A 24,170-nucleotide genomic window follows, 5' to 3' on the forward strand; every position below is an offset into this window, starting at 1 on the left:
CCAATACTGATACATTATTGTTAGCTGAAGTTCATAGTTCACATCAGGGTTCACTCTGAAAAATGCCTTTTATATTAGTTTATTCCTTTTGATTTTCTTTTCAGGGTTGCAAAGTTGCGCGATGAAATTATGACCTTACGGAATGAATGTTCCTCAGTGTACGGCAAAGGACACATGCTGACAACAGAACAGATGAAGCTCATGATACCAGGAATTACTCAGAGTTTAAACTCAGGGTTTGCACAGACCGTAAAGCCCACTCTGAACTCAGGGCTGACCCAGAGTTTAACGTCTTCCCTGACCCCTTCTAGTATGACATCAGGCCTGTCATCAGGTCTGACTTCCCGCCTGACTCCATCCGTCACTCCAGCTTATACACCTGGCTTCCCATCAGGAATAGTTCCAAATTTCAGTTCAGGGACAGAGACAAATTCATTGCAAACTCTGAAGTTGATGCAGATCCAAAAGCCCCTTCTAAAGTCTTCTTTGCTGGGTCAGAATTTAACAGAAGAAGAAATCAACATGAAATTTGTTCAGGATCTTTTGAATTGGGTTGATGAGATGCAGGTAAAAAATATTTACTTGACCTGTAACTTTCCGTCTTTATTGCTGTCAGTTTCTTTTTTAAACCTAGTTTCTTTCTGTTTAAAGGTGCAGCTGGATAGCACTGAATGGGATTTGCCAAGTGTTGAAAGCCATTTAGAAAATCATAAAAATGTTCACCAGGCTATTGAAGAATTTGAATCTAGCCTTAAAGAAGCAAAAATCAGTGAGGTATACAAATTTAAAATCTGTATATGTTTCATTTTGGCTTACTGTTGTTCTGCTATGTTTCTAAAGACAAAAATAATAGATACAGTGAATATGAGTCATAATTCATAAAAATTCCTAACCTCGATGTCATTTTATCCTATATTACAGATCCAAATGACGGGACCTCTTAAACTAAGTTATGCAGAAAAGCTGTACCGATTAGAGAGTCAGTATGCCAAGCTCTTGGTAAGTTCTTTTTTTTTTTAAACCTTCTGTTTCCTTTATCTCTATTGGCTAAGACATGATTCTTACAGTGGTTTTCCTTATAAAGAGCACATCCAGGAATCAGGAGTGGCACCTCGATACACTCCATAATTTTGTAACTCGTGCAACAAATGAACTTATTTGGTTGAATGAAAAAGAAGAAGAGGAAGTTGCTTATGACTGGAGTGAAAGAAATACTAACATAGCTTGGAAAAAAGATTATCATGCTGTAAGTGCAATCTTGGTGATTGAATGCTAAAGTTGTATTTCAGGCTTAGATCTCTTTCTGACTCTTTTCTTTCTTTCCTTAAATTAGGAATTAATGAGAGAACTAGATCAAAAGGAAGAAAGTATTAAATCCGTTCAGGAGATAGCAGAGCAGCTACTTCTGGAAAATCATCCAGCCCGATTAACTATTGAGGTAAGTCAGAAGGTGTAACAGTCATAGTTGAATATTGGCATTTAATTATCATTCTTAAGATTCATTTCTTGCTAAGAAGTTGGAAAATACAAACCATCCAACTTTTTTTACAGCCTTGTTCAAAATAATGTTCTTGACAGATCACACTGATCTTGCCTTTAGTCCTCTTGCTTTCCCCAAGTGTGTCAACCACTGTTCACTTGAAATAAAGGTAATTTGGCATCTGCTGTGCCTGAAGAGATGCATTACAGTAAATATGAAGGACCTTGACTTACCAGCTTTGATGGTTTATTTCTTCTTGACTTTGTGACGTTGCCCAAGTGATGTAATTTTGCTGAGCCCCACTTACCTACAGTGGGGAAAATTGCTTCTAACCCATTGAGTTTTGGTGAGAATGAGAAGAAATAATTGCTCTTACTCCTCAGCACAGTTCTTGGTGCATAGTATGTTCTCAAGAAGTATTTGTTATTATTTCACTAATTAATTTTGTTCACGGTCTGGTTTTGTGAGACATATTGAAATGAAGACTTGGTAAGGCTTATAGCATAACACACCCATTTCAAATCAAATGGAGTTTGATATGCAATTGTCACGTTGCCTGTGTGTGGTGGTGGTGGTGGTATGTTTAATTTTTTGGCTAGTTAGAATTAATGACTTTCTAATATGAAGGGGAGTTGCATAAGAGGGCGAGGTGCATCAGATATAGACGGATGTGGTGTATTGCCTGAGGGGAAAAAAAAATGAAACTGTGCTTACAAAGTGTAACAGGCTCCAAATTTCACAGTTGGGGAAGAGAATCTGATAGTCTGTGTTCACTGATATAATCATGACACGAAGGAGTAGTAAAATTCTAGACCTAACTAGGAAGTTTTGGAAATGTGACATTTGACCTTTCATTTATATAAAAACAAGGTTTTGCATCTACACAAAATACCACATATAGGAATGTGAAAGACAGAAGAGTAGGTGGAGGACACTAGGGAAAGGAAATGAGAATAATGAAGGGTCTGCTATACTTTTGTATGGTTATAAACTAAAAGTAGCCCATTCCTTAGGATACAGATAAAAACTGTTAGGAACTATGATTATTAAGAATTTTGGTGGGACTGGGAAATGTGAATGTGAACCTAATCACTTTTATGTGGAAATGTTAATCTGATTAAAAGTTCCTAGAGGGATAAAATTAAACCTTTGTTATCCTTATGATTTCTTTGGTCTCTCCAATGTCTTGTGGATACATGGATGACATTTAGTTAATTATCAACAATTTCAAATATGATACAAAAAAGAAACATAATCTAATAATGTACAATGATAATGTCTTTTAGAGCCAATTTAGTCAAGGTAGCTTAATTTGAGGGAGCAGGTAATAAGACCATGATATGTCACCAGATTTCCAGGCTGCATTTTACAATACATTAGGAAAGCCTGTCAGAGTACATAGCTCTGCAGGAAGGAGTTTTTCCAAAAGGAGAAAGAATGGCAGGCTTTCTTGAGATAGTCAGTAAAGCTTCTAGATCGCCCTCTTCTGGAAATGAGTAAATTGCATCTTAAAATAGGAAGGCATTTTCCTTGCCTAGTGATGTACGCGTCCTTTCTATAGTATTTTTGCCCAGGTGAAAGATACACTTTGTTTAAATAAAAATTCAAGTAATGTTTTTAATGAAAATTCCTAGTATTATAATGATTACAATTCCAGAACTGCATTGATCCGGCTCGCATCCTCCCTTCTCTGCCCGCCCCACGCCGTTCCCTGGCAAAAACAAGCTCGTAAATCCTCCTCCTCTCCACCCTCCACAGCTTCTGGCCTACTTTCAGGAGCAAAAACAAAGAGAAAACCACAGAACCCATCTATTTTTGTGTTAGAAGGTGCATTTTTTTGACCCTGTCATATAAAAACACAGAGAAGAGAAAGGAGAAGGGGAAGTGTCATGAAGGAGAACTCACTTGAGGATCCCGCAGCGTCGGTGTGAGGGCTGCTGCGAAAGGCTGAGGGACCGGCTTTCCAAGTAGCAGCGTAACTGGCATCCATTTGAGATGTGCAGTGCTTTTTTCATGTAAAAATACCAGAGTTAGCTTTTTCCACGCATCTTCAGAAGAAATCTCAAGACATTTAAATTTGAAAGAAATTGATCGGACTGATTTAAAATATTTTATTTAAACTTGTAGGATGAGCTCTGTGCCAGGGAGAACTCTCAGGATAGAGGGACGCTGCACCACCCTGATTCGCAGGTCTTGCTCAGTTAAGGCAGCCCCGCCGTCTGTTAGTCTTTGCTCCTCCAACAGCTGCATTGTGACTCTCCGACCAGTCATGGTGGCTGTGTTTTCTCTTTAAGGCCTACCGAGCGGCCGTGCAGACCCAGTGGAGCTGGATCCTGCAGCTCTGCCAGTGTGTGGAGCAGCACATCAAGGAGAACACTGCCTACTTCGAGGTATGTGAATGGAACCACAGCGCCAGTGGACAGCACGGTGATTCGGGCTGACGTACAGCCAAGAGTTGTTGTTGTCAACTTACATTTATAATATGTGCAGGGGAAATAAACTGAATACTGTCTTTGTAGGGCGTATGGGATATATGTCCTCTATGATAGATTGAAGCATTCTCTGGAAGAGGAAATCCTTTAGAAACCTGTTAAAGTCCCAGAAAAACCATATTATATAAGAGGGTCATTTTATTAAGGAAATAATTTCACTGCAGAGAGTCATGACAGGGTGTGCTTTTTTCTGTTCTTCAGAACTTTTGAAGTATTGTTGGAATATCATCCCTACTTAAAAATTATTTGGACCCTAAAGTAAAACAGATCTTCAGTTAAAATAATCCAGGGCGAAAACACAATATAGACATGAACTTTGGACACTTGATGTTCATTCATAGTTACCTGAGTTCCAGAGTTTGCTTAAAGGAAGGACATGGCTATTGAGTTGTCTTGTGATTTTATTCTGTTCTCATGAGTGGTATACACAAGGGGCCCTGGTACTTGGTAACTCTCTGCTTTCCTGGCATTTAGTATAACTGCCAGTTTTCATCTTTCCATAGTTTTTCAATGATGCCAAAGAAACTACGGATTACTTAAGGAATCTAAAAGATGCCATTCAACGGAAATACAGCTGTGACAGATCCAGCAGTGTTCACAAGCTGGAGGACCTTGTTCAGGAATCAATGGTACTAATATGAAAGTCTACACATCTCATCAGAATAATGTGTAATGGGGATTAGTGTTGTTGCTATATTTTTATATGTGCATAATTTTCTATTTAATTAGTGGTTTTGATATTTGCCTGTTATTCAACCAAGCATTTAAACATTCAGTTTCAGTACGTTTTGGTAACAAATAACAAAAGCATTTCTTTTATGTGATTGCCTTGGTATTTTAAAATGCTTTAACATTATTCTGTGTGTGTGTGTGTGTGTGTGTGTGTGTGTGTGTGTGTGTATTTAGTCATTCATTTCACAAATACTTGTTAAGCACTTCCTTCAGGCACAGTTTTAGGTGCTGGAGATAGAACAGAGAACAGACAAGAATCCCTACCCTGGCGCTTGCATCCTAGAGGGGAGTAGACAATAAACATGATCAATAAGTAAAATCTCTGTTAGCATATTATACAGTGATAAAGTCTAAAGAGGGGAAAACAACTACACAAAACAAGGGAAGAGAGATGTGAGAGGGGTGGGGAGGGATGGAACGTTAGGGCCAGGCGGTCAGGGAAGACTTCTGATGGCGTTTCACCTGTGTAGGGCGAGAGCATATATGTCTTTTACTTTTAAAAACCCATCTTATTTATTACTTAGGAAGAGAAAGAAGAACTTCTGCAGTATAAAAGCACAGTGGCAAGCCTGATGGGGAGAGCAAAAACAATCACTCAGCTGAAGCCAAGGAATCCTGACTGTCCACTCAAAACTTCTATTACAATCAAAGCTATCTGTGACTACAGACAAATTGAGGTACTTATGACTCCTAGAAATAGACCAGTTTCTGGCATTATTTATATATTTTAAAAATGAGGTCAAATTGCTTACTAGTGGGAACATTTTCCTACCTCAAAAACAGTGAAATCCCAATATTGAAAAAAAATTAGTCAGCTGTGACCTCATTTGGCTTTTCTGTTCTTCATTTAAAACCAGATAACCATTTTCAAAGATGATGAATGTGTCTTGGCCAACAACTCTCATCGTGCTAAATGGAAGGTCATCAGTCCTACTGGAAATGAGGCTATGGTGCCCTCTGTGTGCTTCACAGTTCCCCCACCCAACAAAGAAGCAGTTGACTTTGCAAACAGGTTTGTACGCATTAGCTGAATACACAGAGCTGGTCTTTTGAGGGGTTCTGAAGGTTAAAGAAACAATCAATAGTTTGTAGTGCGACCCACAGCATCAGAAGGACCCAGAACTAGTAAAAATGGCTTAGTACTCAAACAAAAAGAAAAATTGTAACATGTTTCAGAGGGAGTGAAACAGACTTAACCTGTGTTTTCTTTCATATATTTCAGAATTGAGCAACAGTATCAGAATGTCCTGACTCTTTGGCATGAGTCTCACATAAACATGAAGAGTGTAGTATCCTGGCATTATCTCATCAATGAAATTGATAGAATTCAAGCTAGCAATGTGGCTTCAGTAAGTATAAATCTATACATCAACATAATCTGCCCCAAAATATGGGGCACATTATTATGAGAGGTGGAATGTATTTGTTCTAGCATAGGGTGGAGCCCAGCAGATCCATGCTAATATTCATTTATTCAATGAATATTTGTTATGTACCTATTGTAGACAAGACATTTCCTATGAAATGCTTATTCAGTGCTTATTCTTGATAGGGACACAGTATATATAGTGTTGAGACTTCGAGAAATGGGTACAGTTTGATTTTACTTATTGAATTTTATGGACTTGTTTTTCCCTGTCTTTTAAAACTGAAATAGTTAATGAAGAAGAAAATTAATTTCAAGTGTTTCTTCTGTTTATAACTATTAATATGAGCTGGCATATAAAATGATACCCTAGCTTGATATCTGTCCCATTTTAAATTCAACTTTTAGTACTCTAATAAATTACCTGGATCATTGGTCTTCTTTAGATAAAGACAATGTTACCTGGTGAACATCAGCAAGTCCTGAGCAATCTGCAATCTCGTTTTGAAGATTTTCTGGAAGATAGTCAAGAATCACAAATATTTTCAGGCTCAGATATAACACAACTGGAAAAGGAGGTTAATGTATGTAAGCAGTATTACCAAGAACTTCTGAAGTCTGCTGAAAGAGGTAAAGGATGGGGATCCTTGTCTTTTTTTCTCCATAGAGTTTATTTCAGGCTATTTTCTGCTTTAAAGGGGACTCTTAATCTTAGGTATATTAGGTCATTTAGCCTGTGACAGGTAGACAAAATTGCTGGAATGTAAAAAACATGTTTGAGATAGGAAGATGCAAAGAGGGATTCATTTTTTTCTAAATGATGAATTAATAAAAAGATGCCAACACACTAGTATGACAAATGATGGATTCTTAATGCATCTACTTTTCAACATTATCACTATTTTACAATGTAGTGTTCAGAATAATAATCCTTAGTTTCTGAAAAAATTCAAGTATTTTCCTATGTACCAAAGGATTTTTAAGGCTTTATTTTTTAGAGGAGTTTTCCATCCATAGCAAAATTGAGAGGAATGTGGAGAGATTTCCCACAGCCACACTTGGATTGTATGTGAGTCAAAGGAAAATATTTTATGTAGTTACTTTTGCTAAGTACAGATTCTATTATGAACTCATTAGATGTTACACAGAGACAGGAACTTTAATCAGTAATATTCTAGTTTAAAAACTTTTAAACATTAACACATTCATTACCTGCTTTTCATTTTTAAGTATTTTTGTTTACTTTTAAAAATTAATCTGCAACTAATTCACATTTTTGTGAACATACATTGCCTTCCTTGTACATCATAAGTCAGACACTGGTACTTTGGATGGCATAGGAAAGTTTTATAAACTCTCTGTCACTTGTAAATGTTCCACTCTTTGTAAGGTTTATGTCCTTGGGTGGGATTGTGATAATAACTGCTTATGTCATTTAGACTAGCTATTCCCCAGTAGTAGTAAAAGTGCCCCATTAAAACATAAACAAGAGCATCCAAAAGATAGAAGGCGAAGTATTTTCTAAACATTTGTGTTTACTTTCGCAGAGGAACAAGAGGAATCAGTTTATAATCTCTACATTTCTGAGGTTCGAAACATCAGACTTCAGTTAAAGAACTGTGAAGATCGGTTGATTAGACAGATCAGAAATCCACTGGAAAGAGATGATCTTCATGAAAGTGTGTTCAGAATCACAGAGCAGGAGGTGAGATTTATAAATGTGTTGGGACAGATGTTAGCTTAAGGTAAAGAACTATATCTTAATGACCTTCGTTAAAGAATTTATCTTAATGACCTTCGTTGCCAATTCCTGTGACTTCTTACATGCTCAGTTTTACCCAGTTATTAGATTCAATTATGTATTTTTTGTTTATTATAAATGAGGATTCTGTAGCTCGGTACTACCTGTGTCTCAGGTGAACACAGGAGCACGTCCCTCTTACCCATTGTGATGGAGACTGTAAGGGCTTTTCAGAGTACAAGTCATCTCATTTTGGGTTTGATGGTCACCTGCTATATGCAAAAGCACTAAGTTAGATGTTTGTGCCTGAGGAGATGGGCAGTAGGGAATTTTTGATAATAAAACATGAATGCTTTAGTTAATTTCTTGAATAAAGAAAAAAGTAAAGAATGCAGAGGTTTTTAAGTCAATGAGCATAATGTAAATGTTTTTTTTTTTAATGTTTAAAGAAAGATGCACCATCTGGAGTGACAGCCTCATACCAATGTTTACTCTCTGCTTTATAGAAACTGAAGAAAGAGCTGGAGCGACTTAAAGATGATTTGGGGACAATCACAAATAAATGCGAAGAATTTTTCAGTCAAGCAGCAACCTCTCCATCAGTTCCTACCTTACGATCTGAGCTCAGTGTGGTCATTCAGAACATGAACCAAGTCTATTCTATGTCTTCCACTTACATAGATAAGTATGTAACCACTGTCTTAATAAAAATTCGCTTTATACAACTGTCATACTTTTATACATAAGCTGTTCATTTAAAAATACTAATTCTTATGAAAATAAATATATTCATTGTTTGGCCTTAATAGCAAATACATTAAATAATTCTATGGAACCCTGATGCTTCTTCATAGTGAAAGGGAATATGCCTCAGAAATCAGGGCATAATGTATGATCCTCCTGCATTTTGCCCGTAGTTGTAGGTGACTCAGCTGTTGTTGTTCATAGGATTTTCCTCCTAAGCTTGTTCTAAACAAGGTTTGAAAGAACATCTTACGTTGGACCCTCTTGCTGTGTACTGCTCGTGGGCAGGCCGCGGGGCGGAACACAGTGCTGTCTGTCAATATCAAGAAAAGAGTTAGCTGAGTGTTAATCTTGTAGAAGTGTGTCCGTGTCCCAAGGAGGAAAGCATGCTATATCGTGTGTCATAATAGTGCTTCATTGGAAAATAAACATTTACGTATAGGAGGCTATGTTTAATTCCCTTTTTTAGGTTGAAAACTGTTAATTTAGTTTTAAAAAACACTCAGGCTGCAGAAGCCCTTGTAAAACTCTATGAAACTAAACTGTGTGAAGAAGAAGCGGTTATAGCCGACAAGAATAATACTGAAAATCTCATACGTACTTTAAAGGTATGAATCTCACTTTGGGCTATTTTTAAAGATCATACTCCAAAAGTATTTCTCTAACACTTAGATCTTCCAAACATCAACCATTAAATAACCTTAGTTTGAATACATTTATATTCATTCCATTTCATCTCTTTATAATGCCGTAGCTTACTCTGTGGAAGTATGCTCAGTCATTTTTAGTTTGAGGTGAGTTTCTTCTCATGTGAAATTTGAATCTTTTTGACAGTAGCTTTTTATACAATTCATGTCAGCAGGAGTTGAACTTAAATTTTTTGTAATAGATTTTGTTGCTGAAAGAGGCAGTGATTTTAAGAAATCAAGGAAGTAAGTAGAGGAGTTAATCTAAGGAAAGAAAAAGACTGATAGTTTTACTCATCTGTATCTATACTTCTGTATATAAAGCACAGACTAAAACTATTACAAAATAATTGGGAAAAGTTATCTCTGATTTTTAATGCATGTATTCATTTTTACACAATGAGATTAGTGGATATTTTTAAGATAAGCAATGAAAAAGAACTATAGAGGTAGCAGACTTGTTAAGGAATATATTTTGTTTTATTAATATGCAAATTCTATTAGGCTGAACTTTATAAAATTGTGTCTTATTTTTAGATCAATGTGAAAACATTGGCAATTTGTAAGATTCAACCTAATATCTTTGTACATGAAAGATAGTGTTTCCTTTATCTGATTTTATGGCAGTCATTTGTAGATAAGTTACAAAATTAGGTAAATAATGTGTTCATGCAGTGAGTGGTTGACACCTTTTTATAACTTTTACCAATTAATCTATTTTAGCAATGGAGATCGGAAGTAGATGAGAAGAGAGAGGTATTCCATGCATTAGAGGATGAGTTGCAGAAAGCTAAAGCCATCAGTGATGAAATGTTTAAAACATACAAAGAACAGGACCTCGATTTTGACTGGCACAAAGAAAAAGCAGATCAATTAGTAGAAAGGTGGCAAAATGTTCACGTTCAGATTGATAACAGGTTAGTCTCCTTTTTTGTTGAGTTTTGTCACAGATTTAATGTCTGTCCTTGTGTTCTGGAAAAAACGTACATTTAAGCATTTAAAAAAACTTATAATTATGTTAATTGTGAGAGCTCTAATTATATATCTGTTTATATGGTGGGCTTTAGCAAGACATTTAACTTCAAAATGAGTATTTTTCAACTCTTATGTTTTTAAAATTATTGATGTAGTCTGGTGTTTGCATAATTAATCTACTTGCCTTTTCTGAAGGAAAAAAACCCAGTATAGTTTTGTATTTATTACCAACTTACAATGTGCAAATAACCAAGACTTAGTAAGAGCATGGATCATGCATCTGATAGGGCCATATGCGTTCATCTATACTAGACCTGAGGATGTAAAGAAATTGAAAGGACCTGATGTTTATTTTAATTGTAGATCCAAAAAGTTGAAATAATTCACCCAGTGACTGAAATATAGAAGTGAAAGGAAATGGAATGGCTTTAGAGCTCATCTTAAAAGAAACGGAATAGTTTCCTTTTTCATTCACTTTCATGTTTATATTAATAAATGCAAATAAAATACTTTTATGATATAGTGCCATTCTTGAGAAGTAAAGTTATGTTCAACATATACATTACCTAATCCCCATAAAATATATGATATACAGGTTTAAAACAGTGGTTTTTTAATCACAGAAATTGAGGTATTTAATCATAGCTTTATTCATTGAACTAATTTGTCATTATTGCAAAAGTGAACTGCCACTTGATGCAAGCTTTGGATATTCAAGGCATGTTGATTGATAATAATTATAGTTAAGTTTCCAACTTTTCTGCATTTTAGCTTTAGTCTCTGGGGCCTGTACCTAAAATAATCAGTGCCCCTAAGTGGTACAACTTAGAATTAACCTAAGCCAGTATGGAGGCTCTTAGAAATATGCCTCTGGGTGCTGTAGCTTTTAATTCCTTACATGTACCCCTGTTGCTGGGTTTAGTGCCTTGCAGTACAGTTATTTTGTGTCTCCCTTCTTCTCTGTATCTTCTGCCATCCTAATGGGTACTGATGGAAACTGTTCTGTGGTTATTCTCTTAGGTTACGGGACTTAGAAGGCATTGGAAAATCACTGAAGTACTACAGAGATACCTATCACTCTTTGGATGATTGGATCCAGCAAGTTGAAACTACTCAGACAAAGATTCGGGAGAATCAGCCTGAAAATAGTAAAACTCTAGTCACAAAGCTGAATCAACAGAAGGTATGTAAAAACAATTCTATGTACTAAGGTTGTGTCTGCATTTGGTCAGTCATGACCCTTATCTTCCTTTCCTTTGGTAAAAGAAAAAGCCAGCAACTATTTGGAGGAAGATAGGGAATAAATCATAAATACTGAAATCTTATAATCCAAGCCTACATACATCAATTACTTTGATTTCTTGGAGGTAATTTTTGGAAGCGTAAAGAATAAGAAAGTAGCGTGTTGGTACACTTTTCAAATTCCTAATGATAATTTAATTATAGGTATAGAAGTCTCTTTGGTACTTGGCTAGCTACAGTATTTTCGTGAGATCCTAAATAATTAAAAGTGATTAGTGGTAGAAAATTAACAGCCACATTTGACAGAGAGTTGAATGCTTTTGAGATTTTTGTACTTGAAGGGCCAGTACTTTCTAGCTCTGTTTTGATCAGGAATAGGTGGGGGCCAAGGGCATCAAGACTACTTTTAGATAATTCCTATGGGGTTTTAGGAATTTCTGCTTTGGAAGCCCCATCAGGGTGAGTCACTTATTTGACTTAACCTAGAAATTTGTGCTTTACCCATAAAGCTAATTGTGTATCAAATGCACAGGGCTGAGGAACTATATTATTAAAGTGTGTGGCTATTTCTTAGTTCCTGAGCATCTTAAGTAGTTGAATAACTACTTGTCCTTTTTTCTAAACTGTATGTCTATAGATGCTGGCATCTGAAATAGAAATGAAACACAGCAAAATGGCTGAGTGTCAAAAATATCTAGAAGAGTACTCAAGGACAGTGAAGGTAAGGAGATTCAGTTACTTGGGTCACATTTAGGTGTGTGATTCTACAGTGTGTTTCTAAAGCCTTTGCAAATCATTTCACTATGCAACAAAAAACAGGAACTCTTCCTTTGAAGCTTTTGACATTTGTCTAACAATTTTTGTGAAATGTGAGTCACATGACAGCCCCTGGTTCATTCATCCTCTCTCCATGTCACACATGTGTTCAGCACAGACACATCCACCAGAGTAAATACATGGCCCTGAAATTGGTTTCTTAACTACTTTTTGCACCCTTGCTCTCTGTCTTTTTTAACACTGCTGGAATATTCCATGGGAGAATTTCTGCCTTTCTGATTCAGAGGGCAGTTCTCATGCCTTTGAAGTCCTTGACAATGCCTTGACTTCAGTCCCCCAGAACCACAGTTTCATTGCCCAGCTAGAGGAGGGGGAGGCAGGATATAACGGACATACTGTGACCGTTATGTTTTATTTCCATGAGCTTCTAGAGAGACCTGGGAGCATTTCTGACCACTCTAAATGTTCTGCTTTTATAACTGCCTTGGAGGCGTTCCAGGATTGGGTAGATTCCTAAAAATGTAGTTTTGGAATTCTTTTTCTAATTTAAAGTTATTCAGTGAAACTAGATTCTATTTCTCAGTGTCAAAGCACTGTAGAATTAAGCATTAGTGGGTTGCTTTAATTAATTTAATCTTACTGACTCCTTTACACAGGACTATGAATTACAAAAGATGACGTACCGCACCATGGTAGATTCACAACAAAAATCTCCAGTGAAACACCAAAGAATGCAGAGCTCAGCAGATCTCATTATTCAAGAGGTAACGAAAGTACAAGAGAGAGGAAAACGGGTAAAAAGGAGAGAAACAGTACTTAAAAAAATTAATATTTATATATTTGTATTGTGGTAAAGTGTATATAATAGAAAACTTGCCATTTTAACCATTTTTAAGTGTACAATTCATTGGCATTCAGTACACTCATAATGTTGTACAACCTTGACCACTGTCCATTTCCAGAACTTTTTCATCCCAAAAAGAAGCTCTCTGCTTATAAGAATACATTTAATTAATGGTCCTAAAAACCCATTGGAAAGCTTTATTCAAGATTAATGATTAACTACAGAGACTAACAAACATACTCCATGATTAAATTTAGAAGAGAATTGTCATTTACTATGGCATGCGCAGCAGTCATAAGCACATTCCCCCCCAGTTACCATTACTGGGGAGTTGCATACTTCACTGTCGCAAAGCCTAGCCAGTATTGTAATTATTACTCAGCATTCCTCCAGCTCATTTAGGGCAACGGGAGACGATGTTTTATTATTTCCCTTACTTGCAGTTCTTGGACCTATGGACCCGGTACACGGCTCTGGTCACCCACATGAGACAATATGTTAAATTTGTCGGTGATTCATTGAAGAGGCTGGAAGAAGAGGAGGTAACCATTATCCATGAACAGGCAACTAAAAAGAAGCTACAATATGTTTGGAAAAAAACAAAAAATGGTTCTATGATAGATTTACATGGTTAATAGCTGATCTATAAGTAATGATTTAATTATAAAATTGCAATGAAAAAGAGAAAAGACCTAGGATTTTTTGGGTTGGTTTTAAAATTCTCTCAAATAGAAAAACATTTCCTATTTTTACTCTAGGACCCTAATACCATTAATGTCCTAAATGGTCCTATTTAAATTATGTACTGTGGCAGTTTGGCAGAATATTTTCAGTTTTACCATGGTTGGGAAGTATACGTCTTGGAAGTAGAGTTCCTACTGTTATTTACAGAAATACTATATAAACACATTTATTTTAAATTAGTATCTTCAAGGATTTAAAACATAAAAGCCATTAATTTAGAAGAAGTAAGTGTTTGTACAAAATGATCTCTACTTTTTAAGAATTATGGAGTTTTTTGTTTTTGTTCTTGCCAAGAGGACGTGGTATATGATAAAAATAAGTGCCATTCTTATAGGGAGGACTTCTGCAGCTTTGATTCTGCATTTAAAAAATACATTCAGAAATGTAGAGTAAGGAGTTACTTAGGAAAATAATATTGCTATGAAATGCAACTGCATCTGATTTTGAAGGGTTATGCTCTGCTGTTATTTTCTTGATTTGCTTTCTATTCCTGACCTCAGAACAGACCAAAATAGACTGAAAACTAAAATAAGTCAACTGTGGGGCATTAGCCATCTTAAAGTAGACTGTGGTTGAAATTCTGAAGATGATTATATTTACTGTAACTCTGTTCATATAATGAGAGAACCAAAATGGTAGGAAATGTCTAATAGTTGTTATTTTCTTAGTATTAAAAAAATGTGACTGCTTTTGTAAACTATTTTAGTCTGTTCGGAGTTAAAGGTTTTCGCAACTAGATCACTAACATAGCTACTTGCAAGTCTTTATAACCAGATTCCTTTGTGTTTAGAAAGGAGAACCAGAGGTTGTTACCATCCACATAATTGGCATACACCTCTCGTCTATGAAAGAACGCCCATAATTTGCTTACATTCTTAGCTTTGGAGAGATCTGAGTCTGTTTTAAATGATATTTTCATAATTATATGTAAAGTAACTTAAGTCCTTTCTCTTATAGTGTGTATCTGATTGCATGTGTGTGAACCAGTTTGCTCAAATTTATATGATGAGGTAGAATACTAGAAATTATACAACCCAAAGATACTTGAAACATTTTGCCTGCAATATATACAAATTATGCTTGTCATTCTTTGAAATGTAAAAGATTCATAGTGAATTGAGCATCAAAACAATCTGGTTTATACAAGACCATGTAAATACTGTGATTTAAAGTAGATAAAAACATTCCTGATTAGAACTTTACCACTTAAAGATCATATTAATTGAATATCTTATAAAAGATATATATTTCTATAACTGGGTCTGTAAAGACCCACATGAGAAATCTGAGTCTGGGAGCAGAATTTTCCATCATAAGCATAAAAATCAAACAGTGATGCATGTTATCTTCAGAAGATGTACCAAATTAGTTAGAGATGTGTTAGTAGAGTAGATGTAATGGATATTAGATGGGTAAAGAGATTTTTCTGATCTATATTGAATGCAAATATATATCAAATATTAATTTTTGAGATTAGAAGATAATGTTTCCTTGAGGAAGTTGTTTTTATATTAATAAATTTGACATCAACAAGGAAGCAAATCAGCAATAGGACTAAATTATTCCTAGTAATTTTGCTAGTATCTGCTAAAAAATTCAGTGTTATCTAGACAAAATGTGATTATAAAACAATTGCTAAAATGGCTCTAATTAAGATACTCAGGGTTCGACCATCTTTTTTTCCTGAGGGAATTTTCACTTTTATGATACTCAAAAACTTCATAGCAACAGCTAAGCTTTAAAGGAGATTTGACAAAAAATTGAGACTTTTAGAAGTCATCTAATTGACCATATTGAACACTTAATATTGAGGAAGATGAAATGCTTCAGTGTCACTAAGAGTGGACCCTGGTTACAAAATAAATGGATCATCAAGTATTGCAGACTATAATGAGATTTATTTTTATATGCATTCTTATTAAAAACCATATATAGATTAGCAGAGGACTGAAATTATCATCAAAATCATTGGGCATCAGGACAATAGAGGAAGCAAAATAAGATATATGGTCTATAATGTAAATGACGTTCTTGAAACTGACCAAAGCTTCTCAGTGGAGAAAAAAATATATAATTTCTCCTTATTAGATTGTTTCTCATTATGATGTTTTTGAGCTGATGATATGAAACTAACAACTGTAGTGTATTGATAAAGATAAATGAAATTGTTTAATTATAAACTAGCGCTGATCATTTAGTTCTGTAGTCAAGGCAAACTGTACTCCTCCCAGCTGAGACTGATTCTATTATCCATAGAGTAAAAAGTATTTCTTATATTTTATATTATACATTGGAACTGAATCCTTACGTATGTTACAAAAAGCACTTATATTTAACGAATATCTTTGTATTTGTGGAGTATCTAAAGGTACTTGTCGAGGTGGATTCATAAAAGGTCTGTCATTAACAACAACAAAATCTGTGAGTACATGAAGCACATCTTTTCTAATGCCACCAGGGACTATAGCTGCCTTTGCATTAGCAACTCTGATCATTATGATTGTGATAATGTGGCAAGTATCAACAAGTAAGGAATCTGCCTTTAGAAATCAGAAGGTTTTAAATAATTTTCCTCCTTCCCCATGTTAGATATTATTTTCCTGATTTGGCTCTTTGTCCCAGAGTTCTGTTACGTTGTTTCTTTAACCCTAAAATGGGGATGTAGATATCATTTTAAATTTGTACTTGGCTAGATATTGAAAACTTCAGTTTTTAAATGTCATTCGACTCCTCTATGTTCTTCTTAGCTCGGGAGGCGAAGTGGTAGGCGAGCGCGCTGCTGGGAGAGTTTAGCGCCCCTTTGTTATCCACCCATTCGTGTGTTTTCAAGATGATTGAAAACTGTAGAAAGAAGATTGAGGTCATGCTCTGTGTTTTGTAAGATCCCTCCTTGCTATAAAATCCTGAACTAGCTAATTTTTAAAACAAAATTATTCATGAGAGAGAGAAAAAAGATTCTCTGGTTTAGCAAACCTGACACGAAGGGTTTTTCGTCTTCTCGCACTGCTGACTTTCTGAAGCTTCCTCTCTGAGGAAGGTGGTGGTGGTGGTGCTTGTTCTGCGTTTGGTTTTGCTTGTTTTAGTATTTTCCAGCAGTGCTTCAGATTTTTTAAGGTAAATTTGAATAGAACAGGCTTGACACTTTTGAACATCTCTTGTAGATTAAAAGGTGTAAGGAGACTTCTGACCATGGGGCATATTCAGATCTGCTTCAGCGTCAGAAGGCAACAATGATTGAGAACAGCAAACTCACAGGGAAGATCAGTGAACTGGAGAACATGGTAGTTGAACTAAAGAGGCAAAAGTTGCGAGTCGAGGAAGAACTTCCAAAAGTCAAGGAAGCTGCAGAAAATGAGTTGAGGAAGCAGCAGAGAAATGTAGAAGACATTGCCCTGCAGAAAATCAAGGCTGAAAGTGAAGCCAAGCAGTACCGCAGGGAGCTTGAGAGCATCGTGAGGGAGAAGGAGGCCGCGGAGCGGGAGCTGGAGCGGGTGAGGCAGCTCACGGCAGAGGCCGAGGTCCGGAGGGCGACCGTGGAAGAAAATCTGCAGAATTTCCGGAACCAGTTAGAGGAGCACAGCTTCACCAGAAGAACCCTGGAAGATCATCTTAAAAGGAAAGATTCAAGTCTGCATGACTTGGAACATCAGAAAATGAAGTTGACGGAAGAATTACGAAGAAAGAGGGACAACGAGGAGGAACTCTTGAAGCTGATAAAGCAGATGGAGAAAGACCTAATGCTTCAAAAACAGATAGCAGAGAAACAGTTGAAGGAAAAGCAGGAAATCGAACTGGAAGCAAGAAGGAAAATAACTGAAATTCAGCATTCATGTAGAGAAAGTACGCTGCCAACGTGTGCGATCACACAGGCGACGTCACACGGAGACGTGGCAGGTCTTCAGAGAGCAGAGGAACTCAGGCAGAAGGTAGATGAGCTCACAGTTGCCAACAGAAAGGCCGAGAAAGACATGAGAGAGCTCAAGTACGAACTCAGTGCCCTCCAGCTTGAAAAGACCTCATCTGAGGAAAAGGCTCGTTTCCTGAAAGAAAAACTGGATGAAACAAATAACACGCTCAAGTGCCTGAAGTTAGAGTTGGAAAGGAAGGACCAGGCGGAGGAAGGGTATTCTCAGCAGCTCAGAGAACTGGGTAGGCAGCTGAACCAAACCACAGGTAAAGCAGAAGAAGTCATGCAAGAAGCTAATGATCTTAAGAGAATAAAGCACAGTTACGAAGTAGAGCTAGAGTCTCTTCAACAGGAAAAAGGGAAGCTGCAAAGGGAAGTAGACAGGATCACGAGGACCCACGCCATAGCTGAGAAGAATATCCAGCATTTAAATTCACAAGTTAATTCTCTCCAGGAGGAGAAGGAATTCTCTAACAACAGAATACAGTTCTGCCAGAGAAAGTCAGTTCATCTAAAAGAACAATTTGAGAAAAGCCACGCACAGTTGCTTCAAAATATTAAAGCTGAAAAAGAAAACAACGATAAAATCCAGAAGCTTAAAGAAGAACTGGAGAAAAGTAATGGGTGTGCAGAAATGCTGAAACAAAGGGTAGGTGAGCTTACTAGGCAGAACGACGAAACGAAGTTAATGATGCAGAGAATTCAGGCGGAGTCAGCAAACGTAGTTTTAGAGAAGCAGGTTATCCAGCAGAGATGTGAAGCACTGAAAATTCAGGCAGATGGTTTTAAAGATCAGCTGCGCAACACAAACGAACACTTGCATAAACAGACAAAAACAGAACAGGATTTCCATAGAAAAATTAAATGCCTGGAAGATGACCTGGCCAAAAGTCAAAATTTAGTAAGCGAATTTAAGCAAAAGTGTGACCAGCAGAACATTATCATCCAGAATACTGAAAAAGAGGTTAGAAATCTAAATGCTGAGCTGAATGCGTCCAAAGAGGAAAAGCGACTGGGGGAACAGAAGGTACAGCAGCAGCAAGCTCAGGTGCAAGAGCTAAACAACAGGTTGAAGAAGGTACAGGATGAACTGTACTTAAAGACCATTGAGGAGCAGATGACCCACAGAAAGATGGTTCTGTTCCAGGAAGAATCTAATAAGTTCAAACGTTCCGCAGAGGAGTTCCGGAAAAAGATGGAAAAATTAATGGACTCCAAGGTTATCACTGAACATGACATTTCAGGCATCAAGCTCGACTTTGTGTCTCTTCAGCGAGAAAACTGCAGAGCTCAAGAGAATGCCAAGCTCTGTGAAACAAGTATCAGAGAACTTGAAAGCCAGCTTCAGCAGTACCGCGAGCAGATGCAGCAAGGGCAGGGTGGAGAAGCGAATCATTACCAAAAGTGTCGGAGACTTGAAGGTGAGCTGGTAGCCCAGAAACGTGAAGTTGAAAACCTGAAGCAAAAAATGGATCAGCAGATAAAGGAACACGAACATCAATTAGTTTTGCTCCAGTATGAAATCCAAAAAAAGAACCCAGCCAAAGATTGTACCTTCAAACCAGATTCTGAGATGGCAGTGAGGGAGCGCCAGCACTCCGGAAACCTCTCCTCTGGGAACCCCGGACATCTTCGCCCGGCAGCCGAATCTCCTCTTCTGAGATGGACCCAGGAACCACAGCAGTTTTCCGAAGAAAACTGGCAACATCGAGTTGTTGAGCCAGTGCAGAAGGATGTCCAGTTCTGGCCATTGGGGGCACCGCATGAGAAGGAGAAAAGCCAACAATGTTACTCGGAGTATTTTTCTCAAACAAGCACCGAATTGCAGATAACTTTTGATGAGACAAACCCTATTGCCAAACTGTCAGAAATAGAGAAGATAAGAGATCATGCTCTGTTCAATTCCAGACCACCTGTTAGGTATCAAGATGAAAAATGTGAAATGGACTTGGTGACACTTTTGGCACCCTTAGAGGTATGCTCCGGATTCTGAGACCTTATAAGCTACCTAATGTCAGGTTTCCTCTCGTTTCCTTCTCTGCTGAAGTTTTTTAAATGACGTTGAATGGGAGTGGCTCTTTCATTCTGACAAAATGCTGTACTTTTCTAGTGATCTACTTGAATCTTTACTACAAGTTATTCTTTCATTTTTAAGTGTTTGAGATTAAACATATGGATGTCATATCTATGGGATTATATTCTAAAGAATGTGACCATAAAACAAAAACTAGAAGAAACAAGCATTTACCTTTAGTTTCTAACATGTTCTGGGGACAAATTTCATCTCAGTCTTTTTAAACCTACCATTTTAATACCTTAATTGTCACCTAAAGTAAGCTTCAGACTCTCTAAATAATATTACTTGTTGCAGAGTCCTCTGTGGTTTGACATTTTTCTTCTCTTGACTTGTTTCATCTTTGTTATTCTAGGAATTGTATTTGGATTAAGAATGGGTAAAGTGGCATAATGTTCTCTAGATGACTTTTAACATCTTATAAATTCCTGTTACAGATAGCTAAGAACAAGCAGTATGATATGCACACAGAAGTTACAACCTTAAAACAAGAAAAGTGCCCAGTACCCAGTGCTGAAGAATGGATGCTTGATGGGTGCCGAGCACCTGGTGGATGCACTAGAGATTTCCTTAAAAAAGGCTTAGAACCAGAAACCTTCCAGAACTTTGATGGTGGTCACACATGTCTGGTTAGGGATGATGAATTTAAATTCCAAGGGCTTCGGCACACTGTGACTGCCAGGCAGTTGGTTGAAGCTAAGCTTCTGGACATGAAAACAATTGAGCAGCTGCGACTTGGGCTTAAGACTGTTGAAGAAGTTCAGAAAACCCTTAGCAAGTTTTTGACAAAAGCCACCTCAATCGCAGGGCTTTATCTCGAATCCACAAAAGAAAAGATTTCATTTGCCTCTGCGGCCAAGAAAATCATAATAGATAAAATGATGGCTTTAGCCTTTTTAGAAGCTCAGGCTGCCACAGGTTTTATAATTGATCCCATTTCGGGTCAGACATACTCTGTTGAAGATGCCATTCTTAAAGGAGTTATTGACCCTGAATTCAAAATCAGGCTCCTTGAGGCAGAGAAGGCAGCCCTGGGATATTCATATTCTTCTAAGACTTTGTCAGTGTTTCAAGCTATGGAAAATAGGATGCTTGACAGACAAAAAGGTAAACATATGTTGGAGGCCCAGATTGCCAGCGGGGGCGTCATCGACCCGGTGAGAGGCATTCGCATCCCTCCAGGAACTGCGCTGCAGCAGGGTTTGTTAAATAATGCCGTCCTCCAGTTCCTGCACGAGCCGTCCAGCAACGCAAGAGTTTTTCCTAATCCCAACAACAAGCAAGCTCTGTATTACTCAGAACTGCTGCAAATGTGTGTATTCGACATAGATTGCCAATGCCTTCTCTTTCCATTCGGGGAGAGGAACATTTCCAATCTCAATGTCCAGAAAACTCATAGGATTTCTGTAGTAGATATTAAATCAGGAGCAGAACTGACTGCTTATGAGGCTTTCCAGAGAAACCTAATCGACAAAAGTACATATCTTGAGCTTTCAGGGCAACAGTATCAGTGGAAGGAAGCCACATTTTTTGAATCCTATGGGCATCCTTCTCATATGCTGAGTGATACTAAGACAGGGTTACAGTTCAATATAAATGAGGCGATAGAGCAGGGAACGGTTGACAAAGGCTTGGTCAAAAAGTACCAGGAAGGCCTCATCACGCTTACAGAACTTGCTGATTCTTTGCTGAGCCGGTTAGTTCCCAAGAAGGATTTGCACAGTCCCATTGCAGGCTACTGGCTGACTGCTAGTGGGGAAAGGATCTCTGTGCTAAAGGCCTCCCGTAGAAATCTGGTTGATCGGATTACTACCCTCAGATGCCTTGAAGCCCAAGTCAGTACAGGTGGGATTATCGACCCCCTGACTGGCAAAAAGTACCGGGTGGCTGAAGCTTTGCATAGAGGCCTGGTTGACGAGGGGTTTGCCCAGCAGCTGCGACAGTGCGAATTAGTGATCACAGGGATCGGCCATCCCATCACCAACAAAGTGATGTCAGTGGTGGAAGCTGTGAATGCAAATATCATAAATAAGGAAATGGGAATCAGATGTTTGGAATTCCAGTACTTGACAGGGGGGTTGATAGAGCCACAGGTTCGCTCCCGGTTGTCAATAGAAGAGGCTCTCCAAGTTGGAATTATAGATGTCTTCATCGCTACAAAACTCAAAGATCAGAAGTCGTATGTCAGAAATATAATATGTCCCCAAACAAAAAGAAAGTTGACCTATAAAGAAGCCTTAGAAAAAGCAGACTTTGATTTCCACACAGGACTTAAACTCTTAGAAGTATCGGAACCCTTGATGACAGGAATTTCTAGCCTCTACTATTCTTCATAAGAGGACATGTTTAAATAACTTTGCAGAGGGGTGATGCTATCCAGTTCAAATCACGATAGTATTAGTTAAATACACAGTCTAGTACCTTTGTCACAGACTTCAAGCACTATTTATTTCTTGAGGGCTGGAAATAGCTGATTATTCTGAAGAGAGAATGAGTTCTGAAGAGAGAATGAGTTTTAAATTGAAAATAAACGATTTACTGCTCTTAAAAATGGTTCTATTGAGCTTTGAGATTAGTTTTTTAAATCTTGCATGCACTAAAATATAAACGTATTGTACCTAGAATATGGGATAAGCCTACAAGTTCACAGCACCTTTTCTTCACTCTCCATCATTAAATAGGTCCAGCCTGATGTTCGGTTTCCCGTTTACTGAGTGATCCATTACACTCACTGAAAGGCACTTCAGAAAGCACCATGGAGTCAAAGTGAAAGATGTAAATTCGTTCCCACATCTCTGAGGCTATCATGTTTCAGATTGCTTTGTAAAATAAAAAAGGTTTCAGTTTTTCTGTACGCAGTAACTTTCTTTGCATATTAAATGTTTCCCACAATCTCCCATTTCTAGTTAGACTTTGTAATTAAAAGCAGCATTATTGTGTGTTGCAAGAGGGCGAAAGATTTTTCTTCATTCCATATAGTTTTCATATGTGTTGTACACATTCTCTGTTCTTTCAGCTTTCCATTGTCTTGATACTTTTCTTTCAAGACCGTTGTGATTGTAATGCTAATGCAAAGGGCAGTGATGCAAAGATCTAGTGCTTCATGAATAAAATTGTGTTGTTTTATTTGTTGTATTGATAGACCAGCTGGGAGGTTAGACTGATCATGAAGGCATATTGGTGACAGCTTCCCTTGCTACCATATTCATTTTGGAAGTACATCTGCTATGTGACATGATAAACGTGGTTAAGTAATTCAATAAAATATCTCAGTAACCTGTGTGTGATGGAACCTTTTTACATTTTGGTCTTCTGAAAAGAGATCCAGTTTAATGGAATATATCTTTTTTTTTTATAACCACTCACACCTGTCAGAAGTCACTGGAAGAAGAAAAGAGAGAACATGTTGAAAAGGCCAAAGAATTACAGAAATGGGTGTCAAATATCAGCAAGACATTGAGAGATGGAGAGAAGGCTGGAAAACCTTCCCTCTCTAAGCAAAAGGTATTCACTGAGGTCATCCTGGCTTAATATTACAGTAATAGGAGGTAGAATTTACTGAGTTAATACAGTCCACCTAAAAAATTTGATTCTTTACCCTAATTTTCCCCATTTTTATTGACAAGTATAATGAGGATCAGAGAGGTTAAGTAACTTGTTTAAGGAATCACACAGTATGTGGCCAAAGAAAGTGTTTCTGATTCCAAAACTTGAACTGAATGTTAGTCTTACTACTAGTAAACTAATGTTGTGTTGCCTTTCCTAATGGTTAGATCTGACTCTTGACAGTCACTTGAGAATTCCTGCAGAGTTGTCATCCTGTTCTGTGCCCAGAGCAAAGCAAATCCATGCACCCCACATCTTAAATATAGGCAGTCTTATTCTTACAAATGTAAACAGGAAGTTTCAAGAACAACAAAGTTACAAACTAGGGTATTAACATTTTGAGTTAGTTGTGCTTTTCTGCATCTTCTCTATTTTTTTATTAAGGTATTATCGATATACACTCTTATGAAGGTTTCACATGGAAAAACAATGTGGTTACTACATTCACCCATATTATTGAGTCCCCCCCATACCCCATTGCAGTCACCGTCCATTAGCATAGTAAGATGCACAGAGTCACTACTTGTCTTCTGTGTGCTACACTGTCTTCCCCATGATCTCCCCCACACCATGTGTGCCAATCATAATATCCCTCAGTCCCCTTCTCCCTCCCTCCCCACCGGCCCTCTTTTCTGTGTATAAAGAAGTGTCAACCAGTCACCAGAAATTCTAGATTCTTTCCCTTAAATGAGCTCTGTAGCTCTCTGGGCTGTCTTCTGTACCCAGCAACTTGGCATTAGTTGCATACTGCAGCTTGTGA

The 24,170-nt window shown here is 37.5% G+C and overlaps 1 protein-coding gene across 29 annotated transcripts in view; it reads left to right on the forward strand.

Moving 5' to 3' along the window:
- Positions 1-24,170, forward strand: part of DST (dystonin) — a 397,695-nt gene that overhangs the window by 244,198 nt on the left and 129,327 nt on the right. For 28 of the 29 annotated variants that reach the window (XM_073224747.1, XM_073224742.1, XM_073224734.1 and 25 more), the window contains 20 exons: positions 105-567; positions 652-774; positions 922-999; positions 1,085-1,246; positions 1,334-1,438; positions 3,775-3,870; positions 4,476-4,601; positions 5,229-5,381; positions 5,562-5,716; positions 5,927-6,053; positions 6,517-6,700; positions 7,618-7,775; positions 8,318-8,496; positions 9,025-9,163; positions 9,965-10,158; positions 11,237-11,399; positions 12,096-12,179; positions 12,892-12,999; positions 13,523-13,621; positions 23,180-23,308. In XM_073224747.1, the coding sequence (XP_073080848.1) occupies positions 105-567; positions 652-774; positions 922-999; positions 1,085-1,246; positions 1,334-1,438; positions 3,775-3,870; positions 4,476-4,601; positions 5,229-5,381; positions 5,562-5,716; positions 5,927-6,053; positions 6,517-6,700; positions 7,618-7,775; positions 8,318-8,496; positions 9,025-9,163; positions 9,965-10,158; positions 11,237-11,399; positions 12,096-12,179; positions 12,892-12,999; positions 13,523-13,621; positions 23,180-23,308 (3,025 nt within the window). Of the gene's footprint in view, positions 1-104; positions 568-651; positions 775-921; positions 1,000-1,084; positions 1,247-1,333; positions 1,439-3,774; positions 3,871-4,475; positions 4,602-5,228; positions 5,382-5,561; positions 5,717-5,926; positions 6,054-6,516; positions 6,701-7,617; positions 7,776-8,317; positions 8,497-9,024; positions 9,164-9,964; positions 10,159-11,236; positions 11,400-12,095; positions 12,180-12,891; positions 13,000-13,522; positions 13,622-16,984; positions 19,706-20,241; positions 23,081-23,179; positions 23,309-24,170 lie in introns of those variants that run through there. The other variant, XM_017672857.3, reaches the window with a different exon arrangement.

This window comes from Manis javanica, chromosome 16 (assembly GCF_040802235.1).
Source record: "Manis javanica isolate MJ-LG chromosome 16, MJ_LKY, whole genome shotgun sequence".
Taxonomy (NCBI): domain Eukaryota; kingdom Metazoa; phylum Chordata; class Mammalia; order Pholidota; family Manidae; genus Manis; species Manis javanica.